At 42.8% G+C, this 18890-nt stretch overlaps 1 protein-coding gene across 1 annotated transcript in view; it reads right to left on the reverse strand.

Moving 5' to 3' along the window:
* The window catches only part of LOC144828230 (connector enhancer of kinase suppressor of ras 2-like), a 2060726-nt gene that overhangs the window by 341014 nt on the left and 1700822 nt on the right, over positions 1-18890 (reverse strand). Inside the window, exon 20 of the mRNA XM_078686315.1 lies at positions 8009-8080. Within this exon, the coding sequence (XP_078542441.1) occupies positions 8009-8080 (72 nt within the window). The remainder of the gene's footprint in view (positions 1-8008; positions 8081-18890) is intronic.

The following is an 18890-nucleotide window of genomic DNA, read 5'->3' on the forward strand; positions in this document are numbered from 1 at the left end:
CGAGCAAAAACTGGGGTTCCAGGGGTTAAGTGAAGGACTAGTAAGTATCAGCTCGGTCGCCCTTGGGTTTAGTTTGAGTTGGCTTGAGTTCATCCATGTCCAAATGGACAACATGATGGACTGAAAGGCTTCAATTGCCGAGGGAGATGGATCAATGGTGAAGATGAGCTGAATGTCATCGGCGTAGTTGAAAACAACTACAACCCTCCTAAGTAACTCTGATATTAATGGCCGGATATAGAGGTTGAATAAGAGCGGGGAGAGGGAGGAACCCTGGGGAACCCCACAAGTGAGTTCCTTTTTTTCTGACGTGAAGTCGGCTAAACGGACGGCTTGGTGGTGATTGCTTAAGAAAGAGGAGATCCATTTTAGGGGGATGCCCGGATGCCGGCGCCCTCGACACGTTCGACCAAAGGTTTATGGTCGACAGAGTCGAAGGCAGCCGACAAATCCAGGAGAACCAGCGCCTGCGGGATGTTGTGGTCCGCACCTCTTCTCAGCTCATCATGGACTGCCAATATGATGGATTCAGTGGAGTGCTCGGGTCTAAAACCCGCCTGGTGGGGGTCCAGGTAGTGCGAGTGCTCCACGAATGCGCTAAGGCAGCTTGTAACATAGGCTTCCAAGATATTTCCCAAGAATGGTAGGAGTGAAATGGGTCGAAAAATGCTGAGTACGGCACGGTTTGCGCACTGTTTTCTCAGGATGGGACGTACTTTAGCCATTTTAAAGCAATTTGGAACAATGCCAGTGGATAGGGAGTTGTTAAGAAGAGACAGTGGGATTTCGGGCAGCTGGAGAAAAATCTCACGAGCAATATGTGGAGGACAACTGTCTGTGGGGGATCCAGAGTGAACTTTTTTAAGGAGGGAAAAGAAAGTCTCAAGTGTGATGGGTGGAAAGAGATGAAATGAAAGCGAATTGTGATGTGTCTGATTGGGCTCCAAAGGGGATACGGTCTTAGGGATACTGGCTTTGATCGTGGCTATTTTGTCCAGAAAGGAAGAATTGAGGGAGTCACAGAGCTGTTGGGAGGGAGCTAATTTGGTGGCGATCCGGTCAGGCTTGACAAGTTCGTCCACAATTGAGAAGATTTCCTTCGCTTTGGTGTCGGATCTCAGAATTTTTTGTGAGAAATAGTCTGATTTTGCTTTTAAGATGGCTGCCTTGTACTCCTGTAAAGCCATTACAAAGGAGGATTTCTTTATGGGACAGTAATTCAGTCTCCACTTTCGCTCTGATTGGCGCAGGGACAGTTTCATCTCTTTCAGGTTGTTGGTGAACCAGCGTTGCGCATCGTGTGGTCTCTTTTGGTTTACCCTCCTGAGTGGAGCAAACCTATCTCTACCTATTGCCATCCAGGCGTTGAGGTCATCAGCCTGAGCATGGAGAGATGGTTGGTGATCGTTGGGTGGGGGACTCGGGGTTTGGAAGTGGCCAGGAGGGTTCAGTGATGTCGACCCGACTCCAATTTCTAACCTGACCAGTCCCTGGGTGGGGGGATTTAACAAGGAGGGGGATGGGGAGGAAGAAGGAAATGACGAAGTGATCTTACTAGGTACATGGAATGATCTGTATATCTAAGATCTCCAGATTCAAAGACCAGACCTTGACGAGGCTGTGCCCTTTCGTGTGGGTGGCTACCTTAATATGCTGTGTGAGGTTCATCCCTGCATCACCTGGCCAGAAGTTGAAATCGCCAATAAGTAGAAGTCGGGCATGATTTATGACGAGTTCTGCGATGTTATTCGCAAAGACTTGAGGAAAGGTGGGCATATAACTGGGGGGTCTGTAGATTACCGCACAAACACGTGGGGAAGCTGATGACTGGAGTTTGAGAAAAAAACCATCAACACAAGGGATTTTGGAGGCGGAGAGGGACATAAATTTATGTGTTTTCAAAATTATGGCTGCCACCCCACCCCCCGCCTTGGGCTCTGATCTGTTGGCCTGGAGGGCGTAGTAGTTGTTGGGAATGGCTGCCAACATGTCTGGCGATGATTCGTCATTTAGCCATGTTTCGGTTAGAAACAAGATGTCAGGCTTATGATTATCTAGAAGGACAAAGATCTCTAAATGGAGTTTGACCATCGATCTGGTATTGAGGTATCAGATAGACAGGTTTTTGGAGGTTAGAGTTGTCTGAGGGGGAGGAAGATTAGGGCGAAGGTCTGTGTGGGGTGTGATGTGTAGAAGGGGGTCAGGTGGGGGAGTGACAATGTGTCTGAGTGTAGCTATGGGAGAGAATAGTCCACTTTCCTTCAGAGTTTCACTGATAATAGGGGGTAAGGCATGGCGTGCACATAGTGATAGTAATTTAGTCCGTGAGTAATGATAGGGAGATTGGGCAGAGTGCATGGCCCCTGGCCCCGGGCGCAGACGGGCTTGCCTTAGGCGCGCCATTGGCGCGCCCGCTGCGCGACGGGTGGCACATAGGGAGATATAGGCTGCGAGCCCGACCTAGTCGCGGAGATCCGCCCCCAACTGCAAGCGAAGAGCTACTGCTGCCTGTGTCAGCCTGCACCCTCCACAACAATCGGGATAACCCGTGGTGGACCGGGGTGCAGGCGGCCGGACACGGCAGAAAATGGAGGTAAGGGGAAGCAGTCTCCCAGAAGCAAGTAATGTGCAAATTAGCAATAGTACAAATTCATGCAGATTTTTAAAATATAAAATCAGAGTTCAGCAATTTTAAAAGTCATGTGGCTAGGCAAAAGCAGACCCAGACTCACAGGTCGCTCCGATCTGTTTTTCACGCGTCTCTATTGCCAGGCCCATCTTCACAAATGTTCTTTCAGCATGCGTGATTCCTTATTCATCAGAAAGATTAAGAGCCATTTTGGGCATGAGACAGACCAGGTGGGCAAGTATTGTGGTAACAATATAATCTCAATATGTACAAAGACTTCTCAGTCCCATACAATATTCAGAAAATCACCCACCACCACACTGGCAGGGAAGGTTGCAGTGAAGGTGATGTGCCGGTTCCTTACTGGCAGGGAAGGTGATGCGTCAGTTCCTTACTGGCAGGGAAGGTGATGCATCAGCTTCCAGACACGCGGTCTTGATTCCTTCGAGCAGTGTCGATGAAGAATCGGAACCCAGGGACGATATGTCAAAAATCTAGACACGCTGCATCAGTGCAACAGTGATGAAGCATGCTATACATCAATTCCACAGCCACGAAGCAGGTGCTGTGTCGGCGTCAGAGCGGGTGCCATGAACGTCCGTGACATAGTGCTTGAAAATTATGCTGCGGCGATTTTTCTGATGCATTGTGATGGCAAGCTGGGGCCTGCGGTAAAGGCCATGATCAATATATCAACCACGCTTTGGGGAAGGCTTCGGTAACACATCGATCTTTTACAGTGGGGCATCAATAAAACAGGCGCTGGGAGTCGATGTGTGGAGTTTCTCCTTATGACCACCAGATTACACTTCCAGGGGTCAGGGAACTGGATTTGGCACCATTTTGCAAGTTAGTGCTCTCAGCAGAAGACCCAATGCAATAGCAGGTGAAGTCTTTGATGGCCCTGAGACTTCTTAACAGAAGGCAAGCTCAACTCAAGCCCTTGGAGAGCCTTGGAAGCAGGATACGGAAAGCAAAATCCAGCCATGTCACCCCCAGGCCAGACGCAGCAAAGCAGCAGGCCAAAACAGGAGAGCAAACAGTAAATGTGGCAGTCCCTCCTGACAGCTTCTCCAGCTCTTCTTCCTGGCAGAATGTCCCCAGCCCAGAAGTGTTCTGATTTTGGGGTGTCAGAGGTCCAATACTACCCCTTGTTGTCTTTGAAGTAGGCATACTTCAAAGGAAAATCTCTGCAGTGCACAAGACCCTGCCTTTCCCTAACCAGGCTCCAGACACCATACAGGGGAATGGAGACAGCTGTGTGCGAAGACAGGCACAGCCCTATTCAGGTTTCAATGACAACTCCTCCCACCACTCTATCTCAGAAAGGCCCTTCAGCCTGTTGATGCACCATCAGAATATCAGAATATGAAGGGCACACCTCAGCTCCATTTGTGTGACTGTCTAGATTGAATGCACATGAGCCCAACTGTCAGTAAACCTAGACGTGTATTCTAAAGTGAGGCAGAGGCACAGAACGCTTAAGCAAGAAAATGCCCACTTTTGCACTTTCTGAAAGTGTCATTTTCAAACACACAATTTTAAAACCAACTTCACCAAAAGATGTATTTTAAATTATGAGTTCAGAGACCCCAAACTCCAAATCTCTGTCTGCTCAAATGGAAAATTGCATTATGCCCACATTATAAACATTGCAATGTTGTACTCTGTTCACTTGGAATACCTTTATTTCTTCTTTCTAATAAGAACTCACTAATGTCCGCTCTGGATGTATAATGGAACTGACTATATGCCTGATTAGTGGATTCCATCCACTTGAAAGATATTTCAATGCAATCCCTACATTACCCTATTGGGAGAGATAGGCCTTGCAATAGGGAAAAATGAAATTAGCAGTGTTTCACTATTAGGACATGTAAATCACACACGTACATATGCCTGATTAATGGATTCCATCCATTAACTCCATTATCAGGAAAAAACTCACTAATAAAGATGGCAGTGACATGGCAATTATTGTTAGAAACTCTTATCAGTAAATAAGAAAATTTAATTTTCAAAACTTGTCAGGAGAATGGTTATGTTGAGAAGTCAGATTTGGCTCTTTCATCTTCATCATTATGTTACTGTATTACCCTCGCCAAACATCTTCAGAAAAAAACGGAAGTAGTGAAACATATTTGTAACTTTAACATCAATAACCATCATCCCTTACTGTTAGGATATTTACATTTTTTTTTGAAAATCCCCAATGCCTAGTATTACATGTCTTGCAACATATGTGCTCTTATATTCTTTCCACATAAAATGTTAAACCTACGCATATATCAAATAAGTTGCTAAATGCAACATTTTTTATGTGAATTTAGGAACTACCATCAAGGAAGATGTGTATCTGCCACGGTTCGATCACCTTGCAGTTCCATTTCCTTTATATTTAAACTTAAATGTCCCCCCCCCCCAAAACCAAGAAACTGTATAGAAATTGGAAAAATTGTTAATTTGTTACTGCTTTATCGAGCCTGCCCCCCTGGAACCTTGTCTTGCATACATCCGACACATACATGAACTTCTATACACTTTCAATTACAAGATATTAGCTTGCTTTGATGGTACAATACTTATAAAAACAGTTTCTCGTGCTTTTGATACCAAACGCCTATAGAATCCCTTGTTCACTTCTGAAATATCTGTATTGAAACTCGTGACATGCTGTGCACAAAGATGCTGGAAAAGCAAGTATGACCCTGATTGTAAAATACTTTATAATCAAGAACTGTCTATGTAGAAGAAAACAATCAAGAAGCCAAATATGAATATTATTCTTCATCGATAACTCGAGACCCTAACCTAGCCTCATACTTTTGTAGGTTTATTTATTTTCTCTTTTGTTCAGAGTAAAGTTCCCTCTGCTTGGAACTCAGAACCAATTGACGTCTCTCCCAGTCTGCGATCCTGCGTACTATCGTCCCATTTCTTTGCTTCTCTATTTTGTAGAATTATTGGAAACGTTGGGGCATATTATCAAGACAGGCGATAAAACTATCGCTGTTTTAGCGTCAGAAAACTGCCAGTAAAACGGCGATAATGGGCTTGATAATATGCTCTATGGCATTCCAATGGAAGCCCAGTTTAGATGTCCTTCACATTTAACATGTTAATGTATATCGCTTGTCTTGATAATATGCCCCGTTGTTTTTTATCCAACTTCAGGCATTTACAGAAGACAATAATTCCTTAAACTGTTTTCAAGGGGGCTTTATCCTAACTGTAGTACAGAACTGGTGGTGACATCAATATTGAACAACCTTTAGCAGGTAGTTGTTATGGTGAAAAATACACCTTTAACTTATGATCAGTCTGTGGTGGTTGACATCATTGATTACTCTGTACTTTTGGCAAAAGCTCATACCTTTGGTCTCAAATGGATTGAGCCATTTTTTCTAAAGGTTCTACAAGCTATTCTGTACTGAGAGCTACTTATATTCAATGAAACGCATTAAGAGCCACTAATAATGGAGTGGTGTGGCTCATTGGTTAGAGGCGGCAGACCCGGAAGCAGAGGACAGCCCGGGACCAGGGTTCAATTCCTGACGCGGCAGGGTCGCGGACCAGGGTCAGCGGACTCGATAATTCTCGCTTTGGTGCCTACTCTAACCAGGGATCACACTCGGCAACTCTGGGCATTAGCTTGCCTCCTCTCCACAACGGCCCCCCACATACACCGAGGCTGCCTGGTCTCACCTTGGAGATACCCAGCAGGGATCATCTCACAGGGAAAGCCAGGACGGGTTCCCCAGTGGTCTACAGCGCTGGGACGCCCCATTGCTGGGGTAGCCATGCGCTTTACAAGACAACCTAACATAATATAACATAATATTAGTGTTGGATAATCTCGTTTTTTTATATGTATCTTAATTCAAAGAAGCAAAACCTTTCTAAACCATTCTGCTTCAGTACTTTTAGCCATCAGCAACCCTTGTTAATTGAGAAGTCTCGCCTGTTATTTATTAGCGATATTTCCCCTCTTGCATAGACCTTACAAAATATGAGGGTACAATTTTATGTACATGCTGGTGACACTCAGTTTCTGTTCAAATTGGCTTCAGAAAATGCTAATTCCATTACTCCCAGTAGTTTTTCACACAATGTTCTTGCTTTTCCCAATTCTTAAATGGCTTTCCCCTTTCTAAAATTGAACAACAATAAGACGGAGGTGCTTGTCACACAGAACCTCACGGATTTTTGGCATACTAAGTTCTGACCCTGCACTCTGAACGCATCTCTGTCCCCAATTGAAGATATAAATACTCTTGGGAGCAAATTTGCTTGCTAGTCTCTTTTTAAAACCTATGCTATTAAGGTTTCTATCACTTGTGTTGGCCACCTTAAGTTGCAAAGAAAAATTATTTCTGTTACCCAAAAGAATTCCATAAACAGGCTGTCACTACCTCATTCAATCTCACCTGCACTATGCAAACGTGATTTTTAACCTCCCTAATCAGTACCTTAAAAGTCTTCAAGTAGTTTAAATCTCTGCTGCCCATTTAGTAATGGACTGTTTCCCTAAGAACCAGATTGCTCCTTTCTTAGCTCAGTTACACGGGCTCTCAATTGAACATAGACTTCTATTCGAATCCCAGCTAATTCTTCATAAGATTCTGATGGACAGGCCCCACCTTTCTAGTCAATAAATTCTGCTTGCACTCTCCAACCAGCACTTTTATGTTCTGCCACTTTACGCTCCCCAGGCAAACATCTCTTTTTTCTACCAATAGTTCAGGACTAAAAACTTTGGCCAGAGGGCCTTTCCAGACACCAGAGAATGGAACCTTTTCCCCTTTTCCCTCAGGATGCAATTTTCTACTACTCTTCTTTAAAAAAACATCCGAAAACCTGCATTTTCAAAGCTGCCTTCAATCTTTATTAGTTGTGCGTATGTACAATCTTGAGTGAATTGGCTGTTATACTGTGTAGTGCCAAGACGGTATGGCATTTGTGCGCTTAACAAACAACATATGACATAGAAAAAGCCCTTGGCACTCCCACACACAGGACTTTACAAAGTTCTCCCAAAATCAAACTCATTTTATCTTTACACTAATCTACACATAACACTTCTAAACTAAATATTGAAAAAATGCAATACAAACCTCAAATCTGTCCTGTTCGATAGTTATAAGGCCTCAATACACTAACGCTACAGTTATATAACTCTTTTACTTTGTTAGGTCAGTATTACACGCATAATTAAGTTTTTATATTTTCACAGGTTCGGTAAATGTCTTTTTAATACGCCCATGGATCCTAATGTTTTGATGTGTGCAAGTGAACAGTTAAGTAAAACTATCTTTTTATGGGACTACATATTATTATAATGGCTCTTGGCAAGCTAAGTACAACGGAAATATAATTTACCTGTTCATCTCTTCAAGGCAGTCCGTTGCAAAGAAGAAACTCTTAATTTTCGGGTGGCAGGCTTTAAAAGCACTGTAAAAAAAGAAACAACGAATACAAGAAAGTATTAATGTTATTCTGCTCCAATGGGCCACAAGTGATTTCATCTCTCTCACTTTTTATTAACAAACAATTCGATATATTTGATAAATGTGATATTAAGTTAGGCTTTAATAACTACAATTCAAATATACTGTGCAATATTGCCTATTTTATTATTTATCATAGGAGAGTTCCATCATTGATTTAGGTATTAAGGCTCTGATTATGAGTTTCACGCATATAGGCGTGGGGCACCGCAGGGCTCAATCACCTATTCTGTCAAGTATTCACACATCCTACATCTGGGGATTGCAAGTTATTTCTCTCAGACTGAGGAATAACCGAGACATGCTCTTACTTATTGTAGGAGGGTGTTACACATGTGCAGGGGCTGTTTAGAGGGCTGTGATGTTAAGGGATGGGGGTGGAGACAGGGGGGACACACAGCAGATGAGTGAAAAGGTTTGCTGCTTTCTTAGAGTGTGATGAGAGCACAGGTGGGAACAGGTTGCATCAGCAGCTACCCACAGCCCCACAGCTCCATACAGAGGTCCAAGTCTCTGGGCCAAGAATTATTTGGTCCATGGTTTACAGACCCAATAATTCTGAGACTCGAGACAATGGGAAAGCCAGAATGGCCTGGAGTGGTATGCCTCACTAGTTTCAATAAATGTTCTTGAATAAAAGGTTGAATAGGCGATCATTGATCTTAACAAGGCTCAAAGGAAACTTGTTTTCCCTTCTTCTACACCTATGATTTAGGCAAAATGAAAACTGAGCATGAAATCCATTTTTCTCGCTCAACACCTGAAGTTCAACAAAAGAGTGACTGACACTTTTTCTGTTTTAGGGCTCAGCAAATTAGCATTTATTTTAAATTGAGGTTAAAGATGACAACTTAAAAACAAATTGTCGATACTGCACATTGAAAACAATATTCTCCATTGTATTTAGAACTGAGTGGTGCAAACTATTTCTTGCTGGAGAATTATTTATTCATGTTCAAGATGCTCATTTTCATTAAAGATGTTTTGTTTTTAATATAAAGATATTTTGTGGCTAGATAAATTAACGTCATACATGCAAACAAATAAGAAATTTTGCCAAAGTAATATCACACAAAGTCCAATGAGTCCAAATGGGTGCGTAACTGGAGAGATGTTGCCGTCAAAAGCTTCTCATAATCAAACTAAGTTCAAAAATTGCAATGAGGTCCCCGAGCACTCCAAAATAATCAAGATTCATAGTATTATTATATCTTCTGGTGATTTTATTTTCATTGGAATAACTCCCTTCTCTCAAACTCTAGCCTGTTTCGTCCCAGGCCAAATTGTCAGTTGCTTCATCAGTTCCCGCAGGACTCACCGTTATCTGGGCCTAAGGGTTAGTCAGTCATGAACTCTTGTTTTTAATAAATCACTTCACAGAAGCATTTTGTAAATTCCTAAATATTTCTAATTTGGTCAGGACTGGGAACGGATTAACAGGCACATTAAGTGACTTTTGAGGGGCATACAGTGTGGGTGGAGGACCCCCAAGGTACTAGCCGACCAATAGAGGAGAAAGTTGCTTCTCTGGAGGAAACTATAGAGGACTTCAAGGGCTGAACTTTTTTTGGTAGAATGTGGGGGGCACTCCCTGAAAGAACAAATGTCATAAGTAGGAAACTCTTTGCAGTCCCCCTAAATTGCAACCCATTGAAGCCAGCACTTTGAAGAGTGTGTGGTCCTTTCAGTTTTGCATCTTGAGACAAAGGTATAGTATTTGTAATATGAGTGACATGCTACTAAAATGTGTATTCTGTGATTATCGGGCCAAGTGTATATTGGAACCTAAAAAAGGTGTGTTGAACATTTCCTCAAAGTTGTGGTTTTGAAGGAGGTTCATGGTCTTTTAGTGACAGCGTGGAGAGTTGTCAGGGTATTCACCAAGGATGCTGTAGAGGAGAAGGTGGACTTGGGCACTCTTCTTGAAGAGTTGCTGGACCCCCTACAGAGCAAGCAATTCACCAAGGCAGAAGCAGAACCCCTAAACTGGTGGTGTTAGATTCTGGAGCACACATGTTCCCTGATTTAAGCCTGAATACCCTGTGACATAGATTTGGTTTGCAGGACTTGAGAATAGAGTTTCTTACTCTTGGTATAGAGGCCTCCCTGAAAAAATAGTTTATCACTCTTGGCATGGAGGTGTCCCTCTGGATTTATGTAAAACTGTGATTGATAGAATGGGAGAAAACTTTGATGTCTTCAAATACTATTGTGTCTTCAGATTTACTTGTCATAAAGAAACAAGAGGGAGTCATATAGAGACTTTACTGTGAGCTTCCAGAAATGATGACACTTGGATGGGGGGCTTTGTAATACAGCTAGGTCTGAAGTTATTCCCCAGTCAAGGGCCAGGAGAGCTGATTATGCTTATACTTACATATACATTAAACAATATGACTATAAGCAAGATGTAAAACCTGTGTTGCCCCGTTGTGACTTCTTAGCTTCCTTCACCAAATTACCTCACCCTCCCACTTTGTACCTCGTTCATTGTCTCAGGTTATTGAGCCAATAATTTAGATATAAATATTGTGATGTTCTGTTTTCGTGACTGGTCATGGTAATGTTCTAATATGTGATACAGCACCACAGTCATTGCATTGCATCTCCCTGTATTGTGTTAGATTTGTTTTAATTGTTGGCTAACTATATTATTTCTTGAGTACCAAATAATTTACAGACTAGTCCAATTAAAAATGTAAACATAAACACATAATACCAGGGGAAAGGTGGAGAGGTGGCCTGGCAGCCCTTATTAAGATCAGCTATCTGTTTCCCTTGGGCAATTGCTAGAAATTAGTGGGGTGAATAACTTATTATTACATGTACCTCCTTATCCTATATTGACTTTGACGATATAACTTACCTATCAAACCCCAGATATGTGAGGTATTTTTCTATATAGTATTTTGATCATATATTTTCTCTACTTACTATGATTTTTAAGTTGGATTTTGGATTTTAACTATTAGATATATGCCCCTTCAGCTGGTAATTTTGTGAGCTAGTCATCGCTTTGATTTTTTCACAACCTACATATGCAAATTGGTACACCCAGGACCATATCTGGACAATAGACTCCAACAATGAAAATCTTTGTCTTGAACCTTTTTTAAGTCGGATCACCTATTGATTACATTTGGGAAGGCCATGGGCATTATAAGATATATATTGTGGGTATTAAAAATGGATGTCAAGTCCTTGCCATGGTAATCTCTAGTCATGGTTGTCTACCAGGCCCATCTGGTATTTGACAAGATTTGTCTAGAGAAGAGGTGATTTATCAAGACATTGTATAAGCCTGAGACTATGCTTCAGTATGAACCCCAGGTCAATGTAGCACAAGCTTGGTGATTCAGCCAATGTCACGTTTCGTATAGTAAACCAGACTTTTAGGGAGTTAGTCAATTGATGCAATTGCCAATGGAATGCCTATTTTAGTGAGAATTGTATGTATAAATCTCAGGTTCGTCCTTTGCTGACATCCGGATTATGCACAAACTTTTCTAATCTTCTTGAAAACCATATCCAGCATAGATCTAGTCTATATTTCATTTCAGGATTCACTTGTCAACTACTGATGCATTCTAGTCCTTGTATTCCTTACCAGTTGTTGAGGGCTGGAAAGGAGATTCTAAGTGAATCTAATTATACTTGAATACTGAGTTACCACCTCCTGCATGCCTCTGTGCTCCCTTACATAAATTCCTGACATATTTCGAATAAAGATCCATTCCAAAATCCATTCTGGAGCTTACTTCCAGTCCCCATGTTGCTTCATGGAATTTCAAGGCATGCCTTCAGGCAAATAACAGGAGGGAGAACTTTAACTGTTCTCGCCTGTCCCATGCTTCACCTGGCGTGCAGCTGTTCTGTATTTCAGTCCATCCCAAATTGTGTAATTGGGAGCTCCTGCTTTCCACTCCAGTTATCTGCACTGGTAAATTGTTGAAAACTTAGGAAGAATCCTGAATTCCGCTATTGCTCTTGCAGTGCCTGCCTACTCCCTGTGGTTGCCTTGTTCGGCACAGTGATTTATTGGCTTCTTCATTGCTTCATAGTCTCTCCTTGTTTCTGCATTATCTTTCTACCATGATATCCTAAATTTCTTCATTTTTCCTTTTGCATTTCTGACTATGTATTTGCTCAGTTTTGAGGGGGACCTTTTTTACTTGAGTTGTTACCTGTGGTTAAACGTGTTCTGAATTCCTGTGGTAATATATATCAGCAGGGTATTGCCTGTTCCAGTGCCTTAGGGTACATCCTCATGTTTCGTGTTCTGAATACTGGTTCCAGTTTTCCTGTAACAACAGGACATTACCTTTTCCCATTGCATGTTGGGCACAGCCTGCTGTTGATCTCTAAATTTCAGTTTCATGATTTCTGAAGTCCTGTTCATAATTTCTTCTTCGTTTTCTTCCTGTCTCCTTGCTGTCTCTATTGTTCCAAGATGTACCACCAGTGTAGTTTCTATCATTATTCTCTGTCTCCCATTCTTTTCTATTATCTGTTTTTGATAATTATTCATTCAGTATTTGGGTTAATCTTTCCGCTCTGGGGTCCCATTCTATGCCAAAGTTCTATCCATCAGCTGCAACCATAAGTGACATACAATATTTGTGGGCACTTGTCTCAGAGGTAAAAGGTCACATTAGGGGCTCAAGCTGTAGTGGTTTAGTGACGATGATCACTCATGGAGTCAGGAAGAAAGACTTGCGAAACAGATATGTAGAGGAGAGGTGCCTTTGGCATCGTGTAACAATACATGTAGATGCGGCGCATCCTGTGAAGTGTGGTGCAGCATGCTGGTAGAGTTAGGCCCCTGGAAGGGTAGTGGTGTGAAGCTCTGTGTCTCCTCAGAAGGTTCCGGTCTGATCTTGCCACAGGTAAGGGTACAAAGGTGGCTGCATGGCCTTGGTGCACCTCTATAGGGTAAATTAACAGAGTTGTATACCAAGGCCGAGTGGGGTGAGCTGCATCTAAAGGTGATTTTAATAATTCTCTTGACTTTGGTGTGGTTTACTTCCTTTCTTGTGCATTGCCCCAAATCAAGTCAATCTCCCTTCACTACTCCTGTAGCCCCTTTGAAATATAGAGTTGATCAAGGGTCCAAACTTTCACCTCATCTTTTTTACTTAAAGGTTTCACCTCTAGTCAAACTCTTCCATTCCAAAGGTGCCAACTTATACATGTATGAAGACAAAACCTAATTTTTAGTAACATTGGGAAGTAGTTTTCCATATGGTGCATTCTTTAAAAAATGTATAAGATGCATCTGGGGCTGGTTTAAGCTTAATGCAGAGAAAACTGAAGTAATGGTTGTAAATGGGAATGCTGATGAGTGGCTGGACACTTATCAATCAGTTGAACTAGGCTCCAACTTAGTCTGTGAGTTAAAATAATATTATATTGTCTGACCTGTGTGCCCTGGTGGAGAGTTGTTTCTATCAACTGAAGATACTTATGAATGCCCTACACGTTCCTAGTGAAGATTAGAAAATGTGGGCTATCTAAGTTATTGATGACTTCAATTTGGATTACGCCAACGCTCTTTACTTTGTTGCACCTGATAAAAAGCAAAGCATGTCGTCCAAGGCAGCATGTCTGCTATTAGCAGCATGTAGAATTAGAAGTACCTTTCCTCTTTCTTGGATCTGGATCTCAATCAGAGAAAGTATGAAATTTAAAATGGTACATCCTGTACATAAGGTGAGTTATGGAAATTCAATGTAGTTTATACAGAAACAGATCACTACTCCCCATTCCAATAGATCTTTACATTCATCTTCACCCAACCTTATGGTAACACCCAAGTTCTAGAACAATGGATTGCTACTTACCATCCGGCTTAATCTCTACGCTCTTTATTATGCAACCTCATGATTACACTAAAATACTACAAAATTGACTTTTCTGTCATAGTTTTTAAATTCTATCTGCTAGGTTGCAGAATTCCTGGCCCAGTGGCTTGTAATGTAATGAGTGTCTAAGTAAAATTCAGATGCAATTAAAAAATATGGCTATTTTCACAGTTGCTTCAATGTGGCAGTCAGCCCTTTCTTTCTCTTTTTGCAGTGAATGGTTTAATTCTTGTTGGCGGTCTTGCAGTGTCAAAAAACAACAATGTACGAGTGAAAAAGCCATATCCTAAGAGCAAACATCAATGATTTGCACACCCAACATAATCCTGTTTCAGAATATGTGGCCCATCATGATCGGGCCCTACATTTTATTAAATTCAATAGTTGATTTTAGAGGAGGTAGACTGTACCAATGCTAAGTGTGCATATTCAGAAAAGGGCAAACAAATCAATCAATCAATCAATCAGTTATCTGGTAAAACTCAACTACTCACCCATAAGGGTCTCAAGGCGCGGGACAGAATTCTGAACCATCTAAGGCACTGTGGTTCTGTCGGAGAGCCAGGTCTTGAGGTCCTTCCTGAGGCAGTTAAGATGATTGCCTGAAATGGTGAGGCAGGGTGTTCCAGGTCTTTGCTGTGAGATAGGAGAAGGGTCTTCCTCCTGCTGTAGTCTTGCAGATGTGTGGGACAGTGGCCAGGGCCAGTTGGGCGGAGCCGAGGTCTCTGGTAGGTGCATGGAATACTATGTGGTGGTTGAGGTACACAGGTCCCGCATCGTGTAGGGCTTTGTAGGCGCGCATTAGGAGATTGAAGGTGATTCTTTTGTTGACTGGGAGCCAGTGGTGGTCTCTCAGGTGGTTGGTGATGTGGCTGCAGCAGGGAATGCTGAGGATGAGTCTGGTGGAGGTGTTCTGAATGCTCTGCCGTTTGTTGAGGAGTTTCTGGGTGATGCCTGCGTAGAGTGCATTTCCACAGTCAAGTCAGCTGCTGATGAGTGCGTGGGTGACTGTCTTTCTGGGTTCAGAAGGGATCCACTTGAAGATCTATCAGAGCAGGCTCAGCACCTGGAAAAATCATGATGAGACAGTGTTAATCTGGCAGTTTATGGTGAGTGAGGAGTGCAGGACGATACCGAGGTTTTGTGCGTGGTCTGTGGGTGTGGGGGTGTTCATAGTGCTGCAGGCCACCAGGAGTTGTCCAAGCGGAGGGATTGGAGCCCAGGATGAGGTCTTGGTTCTTCTATGAATTGAGCTTGAGGCAGCTGTCCTTCATTCAGGTGGCGACTGCCTTCATCCCATCAGGGACGTTGTTCTTGATGACTGTGGGTTCATGGTTGAGGTAGAGAATCAGCTGGGTCTCTTCAGCATAGGAGATGATGTTGAGTCCGTGGTTCCTGACGATGGCTCTGAGCGGGGCCTTTTAGATGTTGAAGAGAGTGGGACTCAGGGAGGAGCCCAGAAGCACTCCACAGCTGATCTCTGTGGGTTCAGAATGGAACGCTGGTAGTCTGACTCTCTATGTTCGGCTGGTGGGGAAGGAGCAGATCTACTCCTGGGCTTTGTCGCGGATGCTGGTGTTGTGTAGTCTTTTGCATGGGTGCGGTGGGAGATGGTATCGAAGGCAGAAGAGATGTCCAGGAGGATGAAACAGCGGTTTCGCATTGGTTAAGGAGGGTGTGCATGTCGTTTGTGGCTTTAAGAAGAGCAGTCTCTGTGCTGTGGTTGCTATGGGAGCGAGATTGGGAGAGGTCCAGAATGTGGTTCACTTTAATGAAATTGGAAAGTTGGGAGTTGATGGCCCACTTGATGTTCTTGGCTGGGAAGGGGAGCAGAGAGGTGGGTCTGAAGTTCTTGAGGTCCTTTGAGTTGGCAGAGAGTTTCTTCAGCAAGGGGTTAATTGTGTGTGTTTCCAATCTTCCAGGAAGTTGGTGGAGTTGATGGAGCGGTTGATGGTGCGGCTGAGTTCAGGGCTGATGGAGGTGCTCTACAGTGGATGGTCTTCATGACTTTGAGGGTGTCCTCATCAGTGAGGGGAGTCCAGCTGAGCAGGGTCATTGGGTGCAGTGGTTGCAGGTGGGGTGAGAGGGTCTTGGGTACCGCTGCTGTCAAATCAGTCGTAGATCTCCTTAATCTTGTGGTGGATGAAGGTGCCTAGTTTTGTGCAGAGGTCCTGGGAGGGTTGGATGTCTGCTGTTTCTGTGCTGGGTTTGGGGAAATCTTTGACCACGGCAAAGAGTACTTTGCTATTGAGTGCATTGGCGTTGATCCTTTCTTGTAGGGTGCATTCTTTGTTTTTCTAGTGGTGAGGTGGTAGTGTTCGGTGACAGCGGTTTTGAAGGCTGAGCGGTCTTCTGGGTTGTTGCTGTTCCTTCATCTCTTCTCATCTACAAGTGTGTCTGGACTCATGAAGGGGGAGAGAACCAGCTGGCTTTCTTGGAGTGTCACTTGCCTAGGGCTTCCTTGAGGGGAGCCAGTTGGTTTTTGCAGTTGTGGATCCATCGGTGTAGGTTGCATGCTGAGGCATTAGCGTCCGTGGATGTCGGTGGTGGGGTTTTACTGAGGGAGGTAGCGAACTGTTCTGCATTGAGCTTTTTCGAACTTCTGCAATGATAGCGGCTGGCATGGTGGTGAACCGTGGGTTTGGTGAAGGAGAAAATGACGCAGCGGTTGGTCCAAAGGACAGATTTAATTGCCTATCGGGGGTTAATGAAACAGTCTCCCACTGTTGTATCTTCTGAAGTCCATGGTGAGCCAATTTTCCATATACCATAGTAGTCTGAAAAAGTTTAAACCTCAAGCTTTTGATATCTTTCTGTCCGCCTTAACTCCACTATGGTCAAATATTTCCGTTTTCTGCCTCTGAATAAATTGGCTTGTTTGGTTCCAATGTACTACTCTTTGTAACTGCAAAGTTTCTTTGATACTGATGTTTGTGTGGTGGTCTCTCAATACATTTGGGGCATTCAATGTTTCAGGCCTATAATCATCACTTGCAGTATTGATATAGGATTGTACATAATGGTATATCCTCCTTACGAAGTCTCACAATTTTTGCCATGACCAAAACACTTTGGCCTACAATCCAGGGGCATCACTTAATTTATGTTGTCCTTTAATTTGTTTTAATCTGACATTTTCCCAAGGTTTTGTGTGAGAAGTATTTGTTAATTTACATTTATGCAATAAATCTGCACTTCATGCGTATTTTAAAATCATGTGCAATTTGTTTTTTTGTACTATTTTTCGCACTGAGTACATGGTTGCTATTGAATTCTATTTTGTGAATTTGGGCCTTTTTTTTCTTCTGTCAAGATCAGCCACTTATGAAAATAAATTGTTCGGATATATTCCACACTATAATAGTGTAATAAAACAGTGGTTGATGAGAAGGTGTTACTAACAACCCAAATATGCTCGATAGACCAGATGTATTAAGGGCTTGCATTGCCCTTGCGTCACACAAGGTGACGGAAGGCAACCAAGCCATTAGGTGCAATATATTAAGCCTCGCAAAGCCACTTTTCATGGTTCTGTAAGGCTTACTAAATCAAGAGAAACTCAAGCTAGTACAAGCCACTACCTTACGCTACTCTGCATTGGAAAGGCGGTTCATGGGTGGAGTGTGGGTGTTCCAACGCATTCACCCATCGCTTTTGGTGCATTCACTGATGTACAAACAATAGCAAAGCTGGGAATCAATCAAAATGGAATGCCAACAAAATAGAGACATGACGAGTAGAAATATGTTAGTTTCTCCTCGTTATTTCCTCTTTCTACATGCGACAAAGAAAGAGGAATATGCCACTGAAAAAAGTTTTTTTGCAGGAAGGTGTGCCTTCCTGCACAAAAACAATCCTGCCTGTAATGCAGGTACCATTGCAACATATAGCAAGGCTGCCTGCATTGGTGCTAGGCAGCACTCGGTGCACCAGCGCGGAGAGAGAGAGAGGCACATTCCTGCTCTCTTCATTTGACACTCTGCAGCAAGTTGTCTTGCTGCGTTGCATGGGGCCAGTTGTTAGTAAATCTTGGGCTTATGACTAGATAGATGCAGACACCTGGATGTGGCATTTAGGTTGCCTTTAAATATTTCTTTAAGGGCGCAGAACATTGATCTACTCTCATCTCTTCTGAGGTATTGTTCTCTTTCAGCCTACAGAAGTGCATAGTACACTAGAGCATTCCCCCACAACCATAATGATTTGCTTCTTGCAAACCCTGTTGTTCCATCTGTGATGGGAAAAGTATTAAAACTGTTAATTTGCTGTTACGACTGAGAACCTGCGGTACTACAGTCTAATAGCACATATTATTGCATTGTTCTGCTGTTAATGAATCCCAACAGAGTAATCATTGTCAGCCTTGCAAATATCCTGCTAACATTTCTTAATTAAAGAAGTAAAGCGGTAAAAAAACCATTACTTCTATTTCAAAGCAGTTTAAAAATGTCAAACAAACCACATTTCAAGCCTCATCTCTTCAATCACACTGAAAGTGTGTGTCCATCGGAGATTCTTTTAGGGCCTCTTTACAAGTGATGCGGACTTACGCGTGCTATTCTTGCACCCCTAGATTTAAATATGAAGGTGCAGAATTAATAAGCATTACATTTTAAAGATGAAGAATCCCCTGAGAAATTAGGAACTATTGGAGGAGTCAGTAATTCCACTCCTCTCCCCATAAATTCCCCATTCTCCCTGCATTTTCCATTGAAGAGTTTGGCTGCTTTCATCAGCTGGAGTCCCCAGTGTTATATTTACAGCCCGTTGCAAAAAGTTGAATCTCAGAATCAACAACCAGTGAGTCTTGTTGCTGGCCCCTATGGGAGATACTGTTAAACTCGGATGGAGGTCAAATGGTACTCGCGGGACCGCTAAAATTAACAGTGTTAA

This window comes from Lissotriton helveticus, chromosome 4_1 (genome assembly GCF_964261635.1).
Source record: "Lissotriton helveticus chromosome 4_1, aLisHel1.1, whole genome shotgun sequence".
NCBI classification, from domain to species: domain Eukaryota; kingdom Metazoa; phylum Chordata; class Amphibia; order Caudata; family Salamandridae; genus Lissotriton; species Lissotriton helveticus.